Source organism: Trichechus manatus, unplaced genomic scaffold (assembly GCF_000243295.1).
Source record: "Trichechus manatus latirostris isolate Lorelei unplaced genomic scaffold, TriManLat1.0 scaffold00010, whole genome shotgun sequence".
NCBI lineage: Eukaryota > Metazoa > Chordata > Mammalia > Sirenia > Trichechidae > Trichechus > Trichechus manatus.
In genome coordinates this window covers 27922465-27944885 of record NW_004443946.1, presented here as the reverse complement: position 1 = coordinate 27944885, position 22421 = coordinate 27922465, and the positions used below count along the sequence as shown (strand labels likewise).

At 39.7% G+C, this 22421-nt stretch overlaps 1 protein-coding gene across 1 annotated transcript in view; it reads left to right on the top strand.

Annotated features, from left to right (window-relative positions):
- Window positions 1–21785, top strand: part of TMED10 (transmembrane p24 trafficking protein 10) — a 38097-nt gene extending 16312 nt beyond the window's left edge. Inside the window, exons 2-5 of the mRNA XM_004371054.2 lie at window positions 5109–5220; window positions 10729–10802; window positions 18935–19061; window positions 19477–21785. Coding sequence (XP_004371111.2) covers window positions 5109–5220; window positions 10729–10802; window positions 18935–19061; window positions 19477–19598 — 435 coding nt within the window. The 3' untranslated portion in view covers window positions 19599–21785. The remainder of the gene's footprint in view (window positions 1–5108; window positions 5221–10728; window positions 10803–18934; window positions 19062–19476) is intronic.
- The last annotated feature ends 636 nt before the right edge of the window (window positions 21786–22421 follow it).

The following is a 22421-nucleotide window of genomic DNA, read 5'->3' as shown; positions in this document are numbered from 1 at the left end:
GCTTTCCTGTCCCCTCCTGCCTTCTAGTCCTTGTCCCTGGGCTGTTGTGCCCCATTAGTCCCGTTTTGTTTCATGGGGCTGTCTAATCTTTGGCTGAACGGTGGATCTCTGGAGTGAATTCATTACTGAGCTAAAAGGGGATCCGGGGACCATACTCTCGGGGTTTCTCCAGTCTCTGTCAGGCCAGTAAGTCTGGTCTTTTTTCGTGAGTTAGCATTTTCTTCTACATTTTTCTCCAGCTCTGTCCGGGACCCTCTATTGTGATCCCTGTCAGAGCAGTCAGTGGTGGTAGCTGGGCACCATCTAGTTATAGTGGACTCAGTCTGGTGGAGGCCATGGTAGTTGTGGTCCATTAGTCCTCTGGACTAGTCTTTCCCTCGTATGTTTGGTTTTCTTCATTCTTCCTTGCTCCAGACTGGGTGAGACCAGTGGAGTATCTTAGATGGCTGCTCACAGGCTTTTAAGGCCCCAGACACTACTCACCAAGGTAGAATGTAGAACATTTTCTTTATAAACTGTGTTATGCCAATTGAGCTAGATGTTCCCCAAGACCATGGTCCCCACAGCCCTCTGCCCAGCAATTCAGTCCCTCAGGGAGTTTGGATGTGTCTTTGGAGCTTCCATTACCTTTCCCAAGGCTGTAAATTTTTACAGAAGCAGACTGCAACATCTTTTCTCCCGTGGAGCCGCTGGCGGATTTGAACTGCAGACTTCTCAGCTGGCAGCCGAGCGCTTAACCGCTGCACCACCAGGGCTTCTTTAGATTAGTTTAGGAATGTGAAAATCTGTCATTCATGCCTTCTACCTTTTTGAACTTCCTCTTCACTCTTGGAAGAATTGTCTTTGTGCTTTGGGGGACTGAGAAGTGGGTAGTATCTGGGTGGGTGACTTTATTCCAAAGAGAGGAAAAGTGGCACCACACAGTACTTTGGGATCGATTAATTCCCAGACCTTTTGCCCTATGATATATGTATATCCCAGGTTCTAAAGTAGTCCTTTTTTATGTTTTTTCCTTTAGTCAATGCTTCAGAAAAAGTACAACGTGAACAAGAGGCCTTTAGGAATCTTCAGGGCTAAATTTTTCCCTGCAGATTGTTTAGCTCTTGCTGACTTCAAGGCCTCTCCCTTGGCTGCCGCTTATCTCTCTAAGGTGGAGAATGTAGGCTGAACAGTGCTTATGTCCCACTTGAGAGGACTGTCAGGCTCTATAACTTGCATTGATCCAAATAATCCATCAGATTCTTAGTGTTTCTTGGCTTCTGCACATTCCGCTTCTGTCAGACATTCCTTTTAGGGGCGGCAACATGGAATGTGGAAAGAGCATGGATTTTTTAGACTGTCTTGCTCAAATTTACATAATACAGCTTATTAACTCTACGACAATGGACAAGTTACTGAGTTTCCTTATCAGTAAAATGGGGATAATAAGGCTGGCCTAGATGGGATTGTTGTGAAGATTAAAGATTATGTATGTAAAGTATATCCCATGATTCCTTAATCCTTTATCCTTCCAATGCACTCAGTTGCAGAATCTCAAGCCTAAATCAGCTAATTCACATGCCTTTTTTTGCTCCTGCGTCCTGGCTGCTAAGTGTTGTCACTAGAAGTTCATGACTCATGATCTCCACTGAGACTTCAGTGCTGCCCAGCAGCTTTTCTGTGCGATTTTAGTTGGCTTTCTTCTTGCACTGTGCAGAGGTCATAAATTGGTAGCCCAGAAGGACTTGGTGCTATAGATACGTTTTGTTTGGCCTTGAGATTTTTTTATTCCCCCAAATGTTGGGATTCGTTGCAAGCATTTAGAAATTAGGAGATTTCAAATAAAAGTTAAAACGTCTAGTTTCTTTTCAAAATTGGATGATCTGAAAACTTGGAGTGCCGTGGCCGTCATTGGCTTCTTCCTGAGACAGGCTCATCCTCTCCAGTTTGCCACAGTGTCCACGTTCTCTATGGACTTATACTGGTCATTAGACTCAGGATGTTTCTCCTTTGATCCTGTGGCCATTTACTTTTTGACCTTGTGCTGTAGGTTCTATTTCTTTAAAATCCCTCTAATCTGTCCCTGGGTGGCACAGTTTGAGCTCTTCTACTAACTGAAAGGTTAGCGGTTCGAACCTACCCACCGGAGCCATGAAAGAAAGGTTTGGAGTTTGCTTTTGTAAAGATTAAAGCCAAGAAAACACTATGGAGCTCAGTTCTAATCTGTAACACATGGGGTCGCCATGAGTCAGAATTGACTTGCCGGCAACAAGTGTGGTTTTTTGGTTAATCTGTCCCCTTGTCTTCATTCCCAAGACCCTCGTCATTTCTCACCTGGAGTACTGCAATAGTGTCTTAACCCAGCTCCTCCTTATCTCTAATGTTGTTCTTGAGTTTGTCTTCACCGTACTATCAGACTCGTCTTTCTAAATTGCAAATTGAGTCATGTCAGTGTCTTTTATCAGATTCTTTATTGCCTCTCCACTTTGACTAAACGAAGTTTAAACTCCTTAGCATGCTGTTGAAGCTGTACATGATCTGGCCAATAACTCCAGCCGCTTAACCTGTTTGTGCCTCAGTTTCCTCCTCTGGACCTTAAGGGGAATAACAGTTCATACCTATAAGCTTGTAACTGAAATCAAACCCATTGTCATTGAGTCGATTCCAACGCATAGCAACCCTGTAGGACAGAGTAGAACTGTCCCATGAGGTTTCCGAAGCTCTAATCTCTGTGGAAGCAGACCACCACATCTTTCTCCTGTGGAGTGGCTTGCAGGTTCCAACTGCGAACCATTTGGTTAGCAGCCACGTGCTTAACCACTGTGCCACCAGGGCTCCTTTATAAGGCACGGTACTTGATACTTTGTAAGTGTTCAGTAATAATTAGCCATTAGTATTATTATGATGATGCCATGTTTGTTTGTTTCTGGACCCCAGGCCTTCATATTTGCTCTCTCTTCTACCTGGAATGTCTTTACCCCTATTCTTTTCCTTGATTGCAACTTATCCTTCAGGACTCAGCTTTTGTGTTACTTCCCCGAAGATCTGCTTCCTGGTCGTCCATAATCCAGTGGAGCACTTGTCACATTGCAGCGAAGCTGGCTCATTTTTTCTCTATCTCCTCACTTCCACTCTTCAGCTGTGTGAAGATAAGAACTATCTTATGCATCTTTGCATTTCCAGTTGCCAGCATAGATCTAGCTCTCTTAAATGCTTGATGAATTAATGAATGATGCTAGATGGCAGAAGATACTTGATTAATATTAACTGCTATTATTAGGGAATTTAGAAGATATGCAGCAAAATTTTCTGATTAACTCATCAGTTGAAATTTGTCTGGCAGCGGTAACTTTTTAGTTATTCTTTTTTTCAAAATGAATTTGTTTTATTATTATTTCTGACCATTAAGTGACTCTTGCCTTTGTGGTAAATAGAAAAAAAAAAAATTTTTAAGTATAAAGAAGAAATATCACCATTCAGAAATAACTACTGTTACAAAAGTGCTTTAAGTACTTATGTGTGTTCTACTCAGTTTCCTGTTTAAAATCTCACATGAAAGAATGCTGTTTTAACAAATAACATTAGAACATCTGGTTTAATATAATGAAACCACTATTTTTGTGCTCTACATTGCAAAGTAGCTTTTCAGGTGATGAAATGTGCCTTCTGCTAACATAACTATGTGCTCTAGAAAAGAAGCCTGATATCCAGTTTGTTAAATTACCATGTCATTGCCTTGCTTTATATGTGGCTTTTCACTTACCAGTATATGCTACTTCATCTGTGCTTACAGGCTGTCTCTAGGAATGGAGCAGTTTAAGTTTGGAGACCTAAAGCTGACCACCAAGAGGAAAGGAATTATCAGTTGTGGAGGCCAAGGATGCCTTTTTTATCCCCCGTGCTTCACTCTCACCCCTTGTTATAGCCAGTGACACAGTTAGCATGAAATTTGCAGGAATAGAGCTCCCAGATTTTCTTTTCTGTGCATGCCTTCTGCTGTAGTCATCTAGTGCTGCTCTAACAGAAATACCACAGATGGATGGCTTTAACAAAGAGAAGTTTACTCTCTCACAGTCCAGTAGGCTATAAGTCCAAATTCAGGGCTTCAGCTCCAGGGGAATGCTTTCTTCATTGGCTTTGGAGGAAGGTCTGTGTCATCAATCTTTCCTGGTGCAGGAGCTTCTCTGTGCAGGAACCTCAGGTCCAAAGGACGTGCTCTGCTCCCGGCACTGCTTTCTTGGTGGTATGAGGTTCCCATGTGTCTCTGCTCCCTTCTTTCTTTTATATCTTAAAAGAGATTGGCTTAAGATACTGTCCAATCTTATAGACATCATCATTTTAACCTCATCATAGTGATAGCGTTTACAGCACATAAGGAGATCACATATAACCTCATCATAGTGATAGAGTTTACAACACATAAGGAAATCACATCAGATTACACAATCATACAATGTTGGGAATCATGACCTAGCCAAGTTGACAGATATTTTGGGGGGACACAATTCAATCCATGACACCTTCTTTTCTATCTGTCCTTATATTAGCTGTATACTTCCACCACATTGCCCCCACCCCATCAAGATTTGTGTTGCAAAAGAAATATGTTCTTATGTATCTTTCTCCCTCTTACATTCTTTCGGTAACTGTCCATTTTTACTTTTGTGACATCTTTATAGGGAGTGATACTAGTCTATATTCTAGTTTTTGCCAATAAACCTGATTTATATAATTTGGAACACTGGCTGTATCAACTTTTTGATACGGTAAGGCATCCTTTAGAGGTGACAGATTTTAGCCTGTAGTGGGAGAAAGATGTGGCAGTCTACTTCCGTAAAGATTTACGGCTTTGGAAACCCTGTGGGGGCAGTTCTGCTCTGTCCTGCAGGATCAGTATGAGTTGAAATTTACTAAACGACAGTGGGTAGTATGGTTAGGCTGTTGAATGAATGAAATTTGCTGTATTTGGACTTCATCCTCTGATCTGGTTCCTGTCTTTGGGGATGGTTGGAACATAGTCATCATGATGAGAAATATCAACTGTCTTTCATAGGCAGTTCCAGATCTGCAGTTTAAGTTCCTTCCTGAGTGTCATTTGCTGCCTGTTCTTACTTAATTTTTTATTTTAGATCACAGATTCTGCTGGCCATATTCTTTACTCCAAGGAGGATGCAACCAAGGGGAAATTTGCCTTTACCACTGAAGATTATGACATGTTTGAAGTGTGTTTTGAGAGCAAGGGTAAGTAGTCAGAGTGTTTTCCCTGGACTAAGCTTTTGTCACAACTCTGTAGTGCCCTCTGAAGTTAAACAGAGTGTGAGCTTCCTTTCTCTTGGGCTGGCAGGAAGGGGAAATGAAAACTGTACATTTGCTGAAGCTCATGCACATATATGTGAAAGTTGGCTAATCAGTAGAGTTCTTTGTGTCGTGTGCAGGAGTGCGCATTTCTTGAACACTGTGATCTGCTAGCTTTGAATGTAGAATTGACTTTGGCATAGATGCTAGGAAATAGTGTATTTCTATGCTAGTAACATGTTTTCTCAGGGATTGGAAGTAGGGTCTGTCTGCTAAACAGTATAGGGCAAAGTCAGAAGTAGCTTTGGTCTCCAGAGCACTTGCTATATCCTAGTCCTAATGTCTTGGTATGGGTTCTTTTATGCATCTGAAGGCCAAGATTCCACAGTAACTCTCATGCTGATTACTTGGTGGTTTCTGTTGTCAGTGGTGGGTAAAAAAGCAGATTACTTTTTACTTCCTGTTCTTTAGTTCAAGACCCTGAAAATTGTATGCAATTTATACGTGTCATATTTGTTGGCGCCCTATTGGACTGCAATGCATGTCATAAAAATAGCTCAAACTGGTTTAAAGAAAAAGGATAGAAAGAGCATTTTGACTGTCTGAACTGGGAAGTTCACAATGTGGTGCTGACGTTAGGCATGGCTGGATCTTGGGATTTTAACAGTGTCATTGGACTCCAGCTTTTAGCTCTTTCTCTCCTTGCCTCCATTTAACTTTATTCTCGGGCTCTGTCCATAGGGCAAAAGAGACTTCTGGCAATTTTAAGTTTTTAGTGTATTCAGAATATATGATCACTGAGGAAGAGCAATCACCTTTGCCAATAGTGCTGACAAATTCCCAGGAAGTTTCCAGACAGCAGATCAACTAGCTACTTTTAACAGTTAACAAAGAATCGACTCCCTTGATCTAAAGCAGGTCAGTTTAGCTTAAAGAAGGTGTTCACCTAAAGTAAATGGGATAGTAGATTAAGAATAGAAAATTAAAGGGCTTTAGCAGTGATTTCATGACTGACATCCTTCTCCCTGCCCCTGCTTCTGCCAGTTCCAAGATCTCTCAACAGCATTCTAGACGTTTCCATATGGTTGTCCCCCTTTTACCTCAAAACCTAAATATCTGAGACTGAAATCATGAGCTTCTCTTTCACACTAGTTCCCTTCTCTCATCAGTATTACTACCATCCTTCCAGTTACTCAGGCTCAACGTATTTGAAATTATTTTTGTCTTCTCTAGTCTATCATCAAGTTATGCTGATTCATCTTTCAAAATATCTTCCTTATCCATCACCACCCAAATCTGAATTCTGATCTTTTAAATCCTGGATTGTGTCGTTAGTTTTCTAAATGATATCCCTGCTTTTAATATATCCAAATAGTTCTACCAGATTTATCTCCTAAAACACATCTTTTGTCATGTCAGTCCCCTTTTCAAAAACTTTCCCTTCTCTGTAGTGGCAATAATGTTTCTGTTATATAGAATGAAGCCCAGAGTTTTAGAGCTGGAAGGGATTTTAGGCATCATGACACTTACTAGTTTTTATAATCTCATTCCAGCCTTATCTTTCACTACTCACTAGGCCCTAACCAGTCTGGTTTTCTCTGTCTTCTAAACATGTCATGTTTATTCATTTACTGGAATGACCTCTTCCTACACAGCCTTGAGTTTACCTTGAGTTATTTTAGAGTACCATTCTAGCCCACTTAATTTCTTATTGATTGATGCCTTCAGCAAATATTTATTAAGTGTTTTTAATATGCCAGGCACTGTTCTGGGTGTTGGGGATATGGTAGTGAATAAGACAGAAGTCTTTGCTCTCATGAAGCTTACGTTTTCTTTGGGGGAAACAGACAACAAACATAAATATAAATCAGGTGGTGATTAGGGCTTTGGCAAAAAATAAAGCAAAGGTATTGAGGTGCTGACATGTCTCAGAAACAGCAAGGGGATTAATGTGGCTTCTTCTAAATATTGTATCATTTACTGATTATTTAAGCATTTTAGATCACTAGATCGATTGATCGGCTGATCGATAGATAATGTCTTGCGTTGTTTTAATGTCTCATGTATATATATTTTACATTCCCAATTATATTTTAAACTCTTTGAAGGCAGAGACTGACTTTTGTTTCTCTGAATTTCTTATATGCCCTTACTCTGCACTTAGGTGCCTTGGAACTAATTTAAACATAAAACACACATTCTGTATCAGCACTCCATTTCTGGTATCATTTGTGTTCTCTGTTTAGTCTAACATGGGGACCTGATACCTTGTAGCCTGTGAAGCACCTTTTAAAACATTATCTATTTGCCAGGCAAATGCTAAGAGAGAAAGTACTGAAAAGTCATTTTAAAAGGAGACCCTTTAGGGCCATGATGTCAGCTAAGGGGATAGACTGTATGGTCTGGACTCTGACCAGCCAGAGGTCTGTGGTTTTGTGGTTTCACTTGGGCTTGAATAATGCTAGTGCTGTGCTGTGACAAATAGGCTGGTAGTGGGGGGAATCTGTTAGAAAGGGGATATCCTGATCCTTTGGACCAGGTGGGGCTGTGAGCTGCTTGGCTCTTACAACTTTTTAAATGAGGAAGGAGAAGTGAGAACTTGCATTGCATCTCTTATGGGCAATGCCGTGATGAGGATTACACATCATACTGGGGAGAAGTGAGCTCTCTGGGTGCTACTTTTTTTTTTTTTTTTTGTATTGTTGTGTTTTAGGTGAAAGTTTACAATTCAAGTTGGTCTCTCATACAAAAATTTATACATACATTGTTATGTGACCCTAGTTGCTCTCCCTATACTGTGACAGCACACTCCTCCTTTCCACCCCAGATTTCCCGTGTCCATCCAACCAGCTCCTGATCCTCGCTGCCTTTTCATCCTACCTCCAGACAGGAGCTGCCCGTTTAGTCTCATGTATCTACTTGAGCTGAGAAGCACACTCTTCATGAGTATCATTTTATGTCCCATAGTCCAGTCCAGTCTTTGTCTGAAGAGTTGGCCTCGGTAATGGTTTCAGTTTTGGGCTAACAGAGAGTCTGGGGGCCATGTCTTCAGGGTCCCTCCAGTCTCAGTCAGACCATTAAGTCTGGTCTTCTTACTAGAATTTGAGTTCTGCACCCCACTTTTCTCCTGCTCTGTCAGGGACTCTGTTGTGTTCCTTGTCAGGGCGGTCATTGGTGGTAGCCAGGCACCATCTAGTTCTTCTGGTCTCAGGCTGATGGAATCTCTGGTTTATGTGGCCCTTTCTGTCTCTTGGGCTAATACTTTCCTTGTAACTTTAGTGTTCTTCATTCTCTTTTACTCCAGGTGGTTGGGACCAATTGATGCATCTTAGATGGCCACTCACTAGCTTTTAAGACCTCAGACACCACTCACCAAAGTGGGATGCAGAACATTTTCTTAAAAAACTTTGTTTTTCCAGTTGACCTAGATGTCCCCTGAAACCGTGGTCCCCAGACCCCTGTCCCCGCTACTGTGTCCCTCGAAGTGTTCGGTTGTATTCAGGGAACTTCTTAGATTGGTTAAGTCTAGTTGTGCTGACTTCCCCTGTGTTCTGTGTTGTCCTTCCCTTCACCTAAGATGATTCTTGTCAACTATCTAGTTAGTGAGTACTCCTCTCCCTCCCTCCCCACCCTTGTAACCATCAAACAATGTTTTCTTCTGTATTTAAACCCTTTCTTGAATTCTTATAATAGTAGTCTTATGCAATATTTGTCCTTTTGCGACTGACTAAATTCACTCAGCATAATGCCTTCCAGATTCCTCCATAAAATGTTATAAGGTGGTGTTTTAGTGAGCTGTTGGTTTAGTAATGCTCAGAAGGCATTTGTGACTTGTCTTAGTTTGTTTTTAATCCTACCTATGAAGTCTTGTCTCTGTTGCTTTTAAATTGATCTTTCTAGTCTATCCAAAAGACTGACTTTGTTGTCTTTTAAACATGCCATTGTTGTTGTTAGTTGCTGTTGAGTTGATTCCGACTCATGGTGACCCCATGTGTGCAGAGTAGAACTGTGCTGCATAGAGTTTTCAGTGGCCATGACCTTTCAGAAGCAGGTCACCAGGCCTGTCCTCCGAGGCACCTCTGGGTGGGTTCGAACCACCTACCTTTCAGCTAATAGTTGATCACTTAACTATTGCACCACCCAGGGACTCCTAAACGTGCCATACTCATTTCAATATCTGAGCCTTTGCCCAGCCTGCGCCTTCTGTCTAGAATACTTTGCCCGAGTCCTGTCTTCAGGTCCCCTTCTTTAGTGAAGTCTGTCCACGATTAATCTCTTCTCTCCTCTGACCTTTTTGCTCTATAGCTAATATTGTCTGAATCAGTTATTTTGGCTTATATTTTTATAGTGCTTTGTATTTTTAATGTAATTGTTATGTGTATATATGTCTTAGATCCCATTGTATTATTTGAAGACAGAGTCTGTACTCCTTCAAAATCTCCAGCACAGTTCCTGCACCCAGTGAGTTCTCAATGAATAGTTGCTGAGCTGATTTCAGTGCATTTCAGAAAACCTCCCAAGTCTCTCAGGCAGCAGAGGGTCTGAGGAACCCCAGTGCTTAAGTGGCACTACATTTCTCAAAACATCCCCACACTTTTATAGTCAGGTGAATTCTGTGGGATGGGGGTTCTTTGAGTCTTTCTCATTCTCCTACTTGATGACTCGTTAGAATTTTTTTTATCAAATTGAATCATATTAATTTTTCTAGTATGAGCATTGTTTTGTTGGCCCTATTATTCCTAATAGACATTGGTCTTTCTAAGAAGCATCCCAGAGAATTATACTCTTCTCACAGTACTTTTTCTTGGGCTGTTCTAATTCTCTTAAGGGTTTTGTGGGAATAGTCCTATATCATTTTATTCACCTATTGAAATAGGCCTTATATTGAACAAAATGTTTGAATTAAAATAGAATATTAGATAAAACCTATGTTCTTTTCAATGCTTATGTCTATATTAAGTCAATCCAAGCTTAGTATATACCCAGTAATCCTAATTGAGCATCAATTCCCAACAAAATTTGACAGGGCAACCTTTCCAGATGTGGAAACATGCATTTTCAGCTAATTTGGTACCCAATACCTATTGATCTGTAGGCCACTCAGTTTCAGAGTATTTGACTTTTGAGTTTTCTTTCCTAATCCAATAAGCCGGTATGTTTTCTCTTCTCCCATTCTATTCCTCTCCTGCCAGCTGCAGTATCTTGTATCCTGCCTGCTCAGATGTTTGCCAGTAGCGTGTACTTGTTGCTTTCCGGCACCCCACACAGACAGAGGCTTTGTCTGGAATGCTTGTGATTTTAGCCAGAGCCAGGAATTTTCTGCAGCAGAGTAGGGGAAGGGTTGTGCCTGTTTCCCTCCAGTGAGAGAGTAGGGCTAGGGAGAGGGAGGGCGGGTGGGTGATTTCCCAGAATTTTAAATATTCCGCACAATGAGTCCTTTGATTTCTTTTTCAGGAACAGGGCGGATACCTGACCAACTCGTGATACTAGACATGAAGCATGGAGTGGAGGCAAAAAATTACGAGGAGGTATGTCCTGCTGTCACAGCCAGAGGAGGAGTAGTGCGCTTTGTGGAGATTTCTGTGACCTAGTCAGGCCAGTAGGCTGTGCTTTGCCCAGAAGGCTGTAGTTTTCTCAGCAGTCATGTGATAACCAGCTATGATCTTATTGATACAAACAGTTGTATTAACAGCCTGAACAATAATTTTGGCTGTGCTGTCAGCCAAACGACTGAACCAGCTGTCCTATAGAAATTTTGATGTGATAAAACATTCAAGCATAGTCCATTAGCATTCTTGAGGCAGAAACCAGATATATACACTTACAGTTTTTAAAACCTGGACTTCATTTATCTGTTAATATCCCAGGTTTGGAAAAGTGATTTTGTTTTTAATTCCTAAGCCTTTTTTTTCAGGACCGACAGCTACATATATTTCTGAAGGGCATGGACTCAGTGCTGTTTAGGTTTGAACAACCGTGCTCTCTTTGAGAAACACAATAGTCAGAAGTAGCTTTTAGTTAAAATAATTTTAAACTCTTAAGGAAGATGGCAGAATGGAGGAAAAGGCTGTAAGAGACTAGGGATGGCGATAATGGATAAAAATCTGATGCTGACAGGAAGTATTATAGAGTAATAAAAACTGACTTTGATTTATTTGGATGATGGGGAGCTGGAGGTGTGCATAGAATAAGGAGAATGGGATGGAGCCTTTTTCATCTTAGTTATGAGAGACTTTGGGAACAATACAGAATAGTTCATCAAATGAAGAGCAACTTTGAAAAACCACAAGAACTATTTAAGACAGGAGGATTGATCTTTACAGAAAGATAAGAGTATTTTTACCCAGCAAAACAGTACTTTAGGGCATGAGGAAGAGTTAGGGTACAAGAAATGTACATGGCTTTTGAAGAATGAACTAAATAAGGAAGAAAGATTGTCTTAGGTGATTTAAGAGAATTTTCTAGGAATGTTGGGGCAGGAGCAGAAGTTGCTGTATCTTTGGTCAGGACTTTGGATGGGAAATAGCCTACAATGAAAGAAGATTGGAAGTGACTGGCAAATTCTACAACATAAATAGTAGTACAACAATTGCAGTTCTTGAGGTCTCCCCCCACTCCCCGCCACCACCACACTTGTTGAAGTTTTCAATTGAGTGAAACTAGATTGAGTTATTTGTAGGCAGTAAATAGGAGCAAGTAATACTTTAATGAATGGAAGACTATTCCTGGTAGAGACTTTGAATTGCTCGTTTCTGTCTCCAGGCTAGTTTAGTTAAAAGAAGTAAAGTGAGAGTCTCTTTATTTGATGAATTTCAAAGGAAGTTAAAAAATATTTTTAAACTTTCATGATTCAGAAGAATCCCTAATTATATTTAAATAAGATAACGTATGTTAAAGTGCTGTTGTAAGGTATAAAACACTAGGAAAAATGTAGTTATTATGAGGTGGGAGAATAGGTAAATTGATTTTCAGTTTGTGCTTACTGCTGCTGTTCCCACCATTCTCTAAGCCAGCATTCTTTGAATTCCTGCTATGTGGAATTTCATTTGTTGTAACTTTTCTTCCTCCAACGTGATGGCTATCATGTGGTATTTCATCAAATTTAACAGGCTACCTGATGCCCTGTTAGACATTAGACATAGCTTGTTTCCCTCTAAAAGAGATGGCATGGTTGTGGGTTTACATATAGGATGATGTAAACATCACTGTTGTACAGCATTTTAGAACCCCTGTACCTCCTGGAATTGCCATTATCCTTGGGCTATGTTGACATTGGGAGAGGGGCTTTATCTTTCTTGAGCTTCTACTTAACCCAAGAAGGGAATCCCTAGCAGACAGGAAACCACATCGCTTCCTTTGTCTGCTTCCTGCTTCCAACGTTTGACACGTCCTTAGCCTGTCTTTACGCATGTGGTTGCAACACAGCTCCCCACTACTTTCTTTAACCCTACCCCTCGCCCCCCATACAGCAGACAAGATTGAGGCATAAGAGGAGTGGTGATTACACAGGGCGGAGACCAAACCTTGTCTCAGTCTGTGGCTCGGCACCCTTGAATCTTCCTTGGAAGTAGTGTTAGTTGTCTCTGGGCTAATGTCTGTGACAAAAATATGGATAATAGTAGCACTTACTTCCTAGTTAATTACCAGAGGGCACTGAGCACATGTAGAGTTTTTGAGGCATTTAGTTTTAGGCTCTTGAGGTAATGAAGAGCCTTTTTCTCTAGAAGATTTGGGCCCTTTGGCATCAATATTATGATGTAGGAAAGTGGTACATTTCTTTAATTTTCTTCATATTCACCATATCTCTCCTTCACATTGATGGCCTTCATAATTCTGAAATCCCAATGTGGTTTCGTAAAATTCACTAGTAATCACTGTTTTAATGGCTGGGCAGAGTACCACACTACCTGCCTGATTGTTAGGGAGGATCTAATTAGTCAATGCACTTGAAATTGCTGTGTAAACACAATACAGATGTGAGGTGATATTATTCAGAAGGCAGAATGCTTGGCATATTGTAAAGAAGCATAAGCTGTTGTAGCTTGAATTCCCTAAAAAGAAAGAATGCTGTGTTTTCAGAAATAAAGTACCTTTGATTCCCAGTGTTGTTTTTTAAGGGCCTCTGACCACTGTCTTGCTTTTGCCCTTCAGAGGTGGGAGCATCTTTGTAGATTCAGTATGAGAATTGAGCTCTTTGTAGTTCATGGTCTGTGAACTAGAGCAGTTTTTTTCAGGGACTTAACCGTCTGAGCATGCACTTGCGGGAATAACAGCAATTACTATCTCACAAGGAAAGTTATCTCTGACATGTCCTTCAGCTCTTGGTCTGCATATGTACCTTCTTGCCGTGAATGGAAGCATTTTCAACACTGGTAAAAGCTCATTTTGCCTAGGGGTTCTGTGAGCCTGTCATTTGCTGTCTGCCATACCCAAACCAACCCCAATGCTGTGGAGTCGATTCTGACTCATAGTGACCCTATAGGACAGGGTAGAACCGTTCCATAGGGTTTCCAAAGCTGTAATCTTTGCAGAAACGGACTGCCACGTCTTTCTCATGTGGAGTGGCTAATGAGTTCCAACTGCTGGCCTTTCGGGTGGCAGCCAAGCGCTTAACCACTGTGCCACCAGGGCTCCTTTTGCTCTCTACAGATACAGGAAAAACACAATTGCCCTGGTTGGAGCAACAGTTTAAGACCTGCCAAAAGTTCTGTTTCTCTGAATGCCTTCAGGAAGGAGGAACTCTGGTGTCATATACTAGATCCACAGTCTCTTGACATAAGGTAAATGAAGTAACATGGATAAGGCATCTGACACCACTGGTCAGTTCAGTAGTTTTTTAGCTCCCTTCTCCTACCCTTTCTGGAAACTATCAAATGGTCATGACAGAGTAAATAGGATCTTGCTAAATTTCATCTAAGCCCTACCATTGGTGGCATTTATCTGGACTTATTTTGACCCACTGTTGACCTTTTGAGCTTCTGTGAATAGGTCTGTGATTTGCTTACCCCACCAATCTGTGATTCGCTTACCCCCACCCCCAGGCATGAAGAGATTTGTCCTGGGATGTAAGTCTATATTCTTTGTCTTAATTGTGTTAGACTAGATAGTCTTCACATTTATTGCTGTGCTTCTGGGATTCATGGGAAGTGTGGTGGGAAGTGGAGGTAACAAAGTAATTTGACAACATTTGGCTTGCCACAAGAAGCTATTCTCTTGGGTCTCTATACTCCACCAACTATAGGTTTCTTGGACTGGATTCACACGTGTGTTTTAAGTTTTTCAGAAAGTTAACATCTTTCCTTGGTAGAGGTACATGTAACTCCATGAACTCTGTAGATTTCATATCATTAGAGGAGTAGAAAATTTGAATATGTTTAAGAAGAGTTTAATTGTACTGATATCTTGAAGATGTTATGAATATACAGGAAGAGGTTTCATAACTTTTAGTTTTTCCAAACAGTGCCTACTACTGTAGATGAGAGTGGAGGATACTGTGGTAGAGAGGGCAGTGGGCCTGGTGAAAATAAATGCTGAGTGAAAATAGATGCAGAATGCTCCTAATAAACAGGAAGTGCTTGCTTCTACTGTGAAAAACTTGCTTCTTTTGAAGAAGGTATAGAATGGACCTAACAAGTGTATCATAAGTGTTTACTCTGTATCAGGTATGTGGGACTATGCAAAATGTAAATTGTTTAAATTTCCTTAAATGCCAAGATCAAACTAGCTGTTCGGAAAAGGATAAAAATCAACATAGTTTGTGAATATGACAAGATATGTTTGATTTTAAATTGTGTGGCACAGTCTCTAGGTGCTGTAGGGCTTTAGGGAAAAGGGAGATCAGCATGCATAGCATGGTTAAGACTTGAAAGACAGGTCAGATATGGGTACACCAAGAATGTATGCTTCTAGAAGTCAGGTTTGCTTGCGTTTTACAGCAGAGCGTTGCAGTTTTGATGCTGAGTAAATGCTTTGATGACTCTTGGTAGGGAGTCAAGACACCATGGTGCTGTTCATCGAGGTATGTTACTTTATGGAATCCTCAGTTTCCTTATTTGTAAAATGAACTTATTATAAAATGACGTCTCTTGTGGCTTTGATTGTTTAATGGCCAGATGCAGCCTACCAGGGGAGTGCCACCACCTAGTGGAGATCTGGGAGTACATGTTGTCTTGTAAGCTTCCCTTCATCAGTTTGGCAAGACAAAACGTCATCCTTCAAGCCATGGAAGAGAGAAGTAAATTAGCAGATTACTGCCCTTCCTTTATTAAAAAAATGTGTAATTTGGCATTTTTACAGATACTATGAGCATCAACTCAGATGTTTAAAAGAGCAGGGCAACAGTCAGTGGGGATTTTGATATTGGGGTTTTCTTTTTAGCTTTTTATACTATGATAAGAAGTCTTAATAATAGTCATTGAATGCTTAGTCCTAGGCAAGCAAAGAGGGTCTTCTTGAAAATGCTTATCTTATTAAATTAAAAAAAAACATAGAACAATGTACACTATGATCTCATTTATAGATCTATTTTTAAGTTATATTTTTCTGTGTGCATTTATGTATATACAAAGGTGTAAATAGTGTGTGTCTTATAACAGGGTCTGGAAAGATATGCCCCAAGTTCATAACCAAGGTTACCTCTGAGAAAGAATGTGAGGATAGGGCTAAAGAATTGAGGAGCTGTGAAGGTGGACTTTTTGTTTTTATTTTCTTTGTTTCTGAATAGTTTGAACTTTTTACCAGGAGAAGATATTGTTCATGTGTTGCTTGTACAACTAAAAAGGAATAAAACATCAGAAAGGAAAGGAACTGGGAACAGGTTTTTGGGTCTATAATCTACAAAGGCCATTTTCAGTACCAAATTTACCATCTCTCTTCAGGTTTTAGGCTTTTGGGCTATTGTCATTTAACCAAAAAAAGCACATTAAAAGTAGTCTTCAAAGTAATTTTTAAAAATATCATTTTCAGCTGGCAGAGCCACACCATAGTTTCACTTCTAGTTCCTTTTGTAAGTTTCTATTTAGAGAGCCTTAATCATTTATCTCTAAGAAGTATCCTACCATTGCCTTTATACGATCTCATTCAGGAAGCTTTGGAGGGGAAAGTATAGAGCAGAAAGAAAGATGTTAAACAGACTAAGGTTCAACTTCAACACATCATTACATTGAGGCAGTTATGTATCTCCTGTATTGGTATCTTTTTCCTGAGGAATTTCTGTGTTCTTCAGTTCTGTATGAAATCAGTCAACAGATAGAATTCTAGGTTAATAGCAAAACCTGGCATTTAGGCACTCAGCTAGCAGAGTTAGCTCAATGCATTAACTGTAGGTTAAATCTTACAACCAGTTAACTTTATTCTGTCCTACAGTTGTCAGTCGCACCATTAACTCTAGCAAACATTTTGCGAATGTAAGAAAACATACATCCAATGAAAGAAAACTTCAGTGGATCATTGCAAATCCATCACCACATTTTTATGTACCTTAAATATAAACTCAATTTTTTATATCCCCATTTTAACAATAGTTTCTAGTTTCCTTTAAATTGCCTTTTTTTTTTTTCTTCACATGGTCAATGAAGAATTTTAGATAAGCAAACACAAAAGTCACCCTTAAACTCCTCTTCACCTCATGTTAACTGCTGTTGACATTTAATAAAGAAAGAACAAAGAGGGTGAATTAGAGAAAAGAGAGGAAAAAGTAGGGCATTTTATAGACAGTGTAGGGTAAATAGGAAGTAGAGAAGCAGATGTTGAAAGATTTGTTGAGTTCCCTATGTGTAGAAATTTTAAAAACAGCTGATGTGTAAGAGTTTTAAGAGCTGGAAAGCTCTGATGGTAGATCACCGTTTTAAAGCAAATCATAACCTAAGAGTGATAAGAAACAATAAATAGAATATGAAATCTGTTCCCTTGTGATGTATACTTCTAGTTATTAGAGACACTTGGAGGTTTCACAGTGGTCTGGGTTGAGAAAAGGAAGACACAGTTCTCACACTCTTCATTCCTCAGCATACAGGGAGGTTGTTGGAGATTTCTTTTGATAACTGGGCTGTGTAATTTTTTTAAAAAAGCAATTTTTTTTTTTTTATATTTTATTGTACTTCAGGTGAAGGCTTATAGAATAAATAGTTTCTCATGAAACAGTAGTACACATGTTGTTTTATGACATTGGTTAACAACCCCACAACATATTAACCCTCTAACTTCTCAACCTATTTTTTTTTGGTGAAAATACACATAGCCAAAGATACACCGTTTCAAAAATTTCTACCTGCACAGTTCAGTGACATTGACTACGCTCTTCCAATTGTGCTGTTATTCTCACTTAAGATGAAGGCTTACAGAACAAAATAGTTTCTCATTTAACAGTTACTACAAATGTTGCCCTATGACAATGGTTAACAATCTCACAACACATCAACAATATCCTTACTCAACCTTGGGTTCCTATCACCAGCTTCCTTGTCCCCTTCTGCCTTCTGGCCCTTGTCACTGGACTCCTGTACCTCGTTAGTCTCATTTGGTTTTACGGGGCTGTCCACTCCCCGGCTGAACAGTGAACCTCGGAGGTAGCTTCACCACGGAGCTAAAAGGGTGTCTGGGGGCCATACTCTTGGGGTTTCTCCAGTCTCCTTTAGGCCAGTAAATCTGGTCCTTTAAAAAAAAAAAAGCAATTTTTTTACTCGACCTAGAACTCATCTCAGAGAGCCCTGGTGGCACAATGGTTAAGTGCTCAACTGATAAGTGAAAGGGTGAAAGGTTGGCTGTTCGAACCCACCCAGCTGCTCTGTGGGAGAAAGACCTGGTGATCTGCGTTCTTAAAGATTACAGCCTAGAAGACCCTCTGGGGCAGTTCTGCTCTGTCACATGGCGTCACTATGAGTCAAAATCAACTCAACAGCACCTACAACAACAACAGGACTCATCTTGGCTTTTGAGGCTATGATATAAACCTTGAAACTGTTATGGGACTTAACTGAACATAGTAGAATTCTCTGATCTTGTATTTTGAATTATTGTATTAATGCTATAATGATATATACTCTGCTCAGTTGAGAAATCAGTGATTTTTTCTTCTGAAACCAAGTTTGGCCTAATATCATAACTCCCACACTCATTATACTAATAATATTGTTTATTTTCTTCGACATGAGTGGAAGAGCAGAGTAAAGTGCTTTATTAAAGTCAGAAATCCCATAAATAAAAGCTGAAACCTGTAAGAGCCGGAACCCGACGGGACTGCCTTGTTTTTCCGGGTCTCACAAGTTTTCCACCTTTGACAGGGTGCAGTCTTACCACTTTTCTGTTGCTCTCTATTAGTGGAAAATACTTGAATTTTCCTTCTCTGACAGGTTTCCACCTTACACTGGTCCGGCTTTCACAGGTTTTACGGCATGTCTTACGTTATAGCATACCATGTTGTAGTACTTCAAAAGAGGTTTTAATCAAAATAAAAATAGAAAAAGTCTGAGACTTTTTCAGAGTCTGAGACTGAGACATAGTATGTAAGGAAAGGAAGAAGCCCAAATTTTAAAATAGGATGATGACAAGAGATTTTAAGTTTGGTGACACTTTTTTAAGAGACTCCTCTGCTGCCTTACGTTCTTAACTGGAGGCAATTTTTTTTTCAGGGAGTGGGGTTCATATTTCCTTTCTTTTCCAGATTGCAAAAGTTGAGAAGCTGAAACCTTTAGAGGTGGAGCTGCGACGCCTAGAGGACCTTTCAGAATCCATTGTTAATGATTTTGCCTACATGAAGAGACGGGAGGAGGAGATGCGTGATACCAATGGTGAGGGGAAGACGCTCTTCTTTTCATAATAAGTGAACCATAAAAGAGACAGATCCCCAGACTTTAAATTCTGGCATACCCTTTTCTCAGTTTTGTCAAAGGGATGTGTGAAAGGGAAATTGCTTGCTTCTGTGTTGTTACTGCTAAAGGTAAATGAGCCTTATTAGGTTTTCAAGGGAATAGAAGTGTCTTCTGTGATATGCAGTTGACCATATTCTCAGTTAGCGTATAGCATATCAATTTGATAATTCTAATCTTTGTAATTTTTAACACTTGATATATAAGAAAAAAATTTTTAAAATTTGAAGTTCTGTTAGGCCTCTGAACAAAGTGAAGTTACTTGTCTTTCCCCCAGCCATTGTTTAAGCAGCTGAGCCTCACTTCTTTACATTTACATTGCTTTCGGTTTTTTTAGAGTCAACGAACACTCGAGTCCTGTATTTCAGCATCTTTTCAATGTTCTGCCTCATTGGACTAGCTACCTGGCAGGTCTTCTACCTTCGTCGATTCTTCAAGGCCAAGAAGTTAATTGAGTAATGAGTCACAGTCCCCTCCCACCTTGTATCTCACTCAGCAGAACATCGCTGGAACGTGCCTGGCTTAAGGCAGCCTACCAACAACACCATCAAGGCACGTTGGAGCTTTTCTTGCCAGAACTTATCTCTTTCAGGGTGGGGGGCCATGAGGTACCACCTAGACCCAACAAGCCAATGAGGGACTTCTTTTTAACTTCGTAGAATTTGGACTGGTTTTGCAACAATAGGTGTATTATTAGGGTCACATATGAAAAAACTAGGGGTTACCTAGATAATGCCAAAGCCAGCATTTGTCCTGGGTTTCCTCGTGCGATCTGTTTGAACCATGTTTTCCGAGAATTAAAATATTTGTGCTCAACTGCTTGAACTTTTTTTCTTTCTGTGTATGTGTATTTAGTTCTGTGCAGTTTTATCATGTGTATAGGTTTGTGTGACCACCACCACAAGATATAGAACAGCTCCATCACACAGATCTCTCGTGGTACCATTTTATAGCAACGGCCACATCCCTTCTCCCTCTCTCCCAAGTCTGGCAACCACTAATCTGTTCTCCGTCTCTGTAATTTTGTCATTTCAAGAATGTTTTATAAATGGAATCATACGTATGTAACCTTTTGAGATTGGCTTTTTTCATTCAGCATAATTCCCTTGAGATCTATCCAAGTTGTTGCATGTATCAATAGTTCCTTTTTATTGCTGAATAGTACTCTAAGGTATGGATGTACCACAGGTTGTTTAACCATGCTCCCATCAAAGAACATCTGGGTTGTTTTCTTTTTTGGGCCATTATGAATAAAGCTGCTTTGAACATTCATGTGGAGTTTTTATGTGAACATAATTTTTTTTTTCCTGAGATAAATGCCCAAGAGGGCAGTTTCTGGGTTGTATGGTAAGCACATGTTAATTTTTTTTTTAAGAAACTGCCCCCTCTTTACCAGAGTGGCTATACCATTTTACATTCCCACTAGCATGTATGAGTGATCCAGTTTCTCTTCATCCTTGCCAGCATTTGGTATTACTGTTTTTTATTTTAGCCATTCTACCAAATGTGTCTATCTAATATCTCACAGTTTTCATTAGCATTTCCTGAGTGGATAATGATGTTGAACAGCTTTTCACGTGCTTATTGGCCATCTGTATATCCTCTTCAGTGAAGTGTCTGTTCATGTCTTTTGCCTATTTTCTAATTGGATTGTTTGTTCTTTTTATTTTTGAGTTTTGAGGGCTCCTTATGTATCCTAGACACAAGTCCTTTGTTGAATGTGGCTGTTTGAATTTTTAACACAACTGCCAAGGGAAAAATACTAAGTAAAACTTAACCAGGTCTTCATGCGTGGCCAGTCACTGACTTAATTTCTGTTCTTACATGCTCTGTGTAGAGAATTAGACAAAAGGTTCTATGAAATAATCACTGTGGGACTATGAGGTGACTAAGGTCAATATTAATGTTAAGTAAAAGTGTGGATACAAATGACCATATTCATAAACATGTATGAGAAATACCATCCCTTGAAATTTTTCCCATTTCTCCCAGGAATGTGGGTAGAAGCTTATTTTTTCTGTAATCTCTTTTTAACTCTGCTGACTGTTACAAGGCTTGTCGAATTGCTGTGGTAAGAATTACAGGATTTAGGGCCTTGCAACTTGCAGTTAAGCAGCATGTTGGAATTACCAGAGAACGCTGCTGTGGTGCCTTGTATAAAATACAGAGGTAGAAGAGAAGGTGAGTTATGTTAAAATCTCAGGCTGTTAATGTTAATGTTAATGTTAATGTTAATGTTCCAGATACTGTGAACGCAAAAGCCTTTTTTTTCTTCTTTCGACTCCCTGTGTAAATTCCTCCTGTGGCTTAAAATGGTTCTCATTAACTTGTACAACATTGCCATCTGCTGTTAGGAATTGAACGGTACTGCTTCTGAGAACCTGGCAGTAGAGTCCTTGCCTTGGGGCAGCAAGTGTTGAGGTTTATCTGTAGTATTGCATATACTAAATGACAGAGGATGCAGCCAAGTAGGAAAAAGAATAAACAAATTTGTGGGTTACAATCCATCCTTAGACATTTAAGGTGAAATTCTACTCTGTACCATTAGCCTAACAAGATATTCTTTCCTATTTGCTGACTGGTGCCTTTCCCCTTTTTAAGAGCAATGAAGGTTACTTAGTTGGTTGTGGTCTGTTCTAACAAAAATCAAAGAAGATAGGAGAGGAGAATATTTTATTTTGTTGATGCGTTTGTTCCCAAATGTGACTCTAAACTTGAGCTTTGTGACACTGAAATTCTCATGTCCTTTCCTTTACTCAAGCCAAAATACCAACTCGGGCATTTGTGCTTTTGGTTTAAAGTTAATTAATCTTACTACCTTGATTTTATCTAAAAAGTAAAATTGTTTTCCTTTGATAAAAGGCTAGTGCAAGAGCAAATCAGCTTTAAAGGCAGGGATGTGACTTGTTTTCCTCTATTTTTTTTTTTAGCATATTATTCAACATGGCCTGTATGATATAAATGAGAATGATACATTTTAAGTAATGTTTGTTATACTATCTTCATAAACCCTTGTCCATAAAGCCATTTTTCTATTTGTTTGATTAGAAAGAGGCATGTGGGATTTATGCAGATTCACTTGTGTTAGATTGGGGGTTTTGTGTAAATTTTCACAAATAAAGGCGAGCAGAAACCATTTCTGGTGTTCTTCTGTTACTGTTGAGTACCTCTTTGTCTGGATTGACAATAATTCCTCCATATTCCTCAGTTCTAAAGTATGGCAAATTATTCCTGATGAATTAGAGAGAAAATATGGTTATCCTTAATTCCAGATGGATAGTA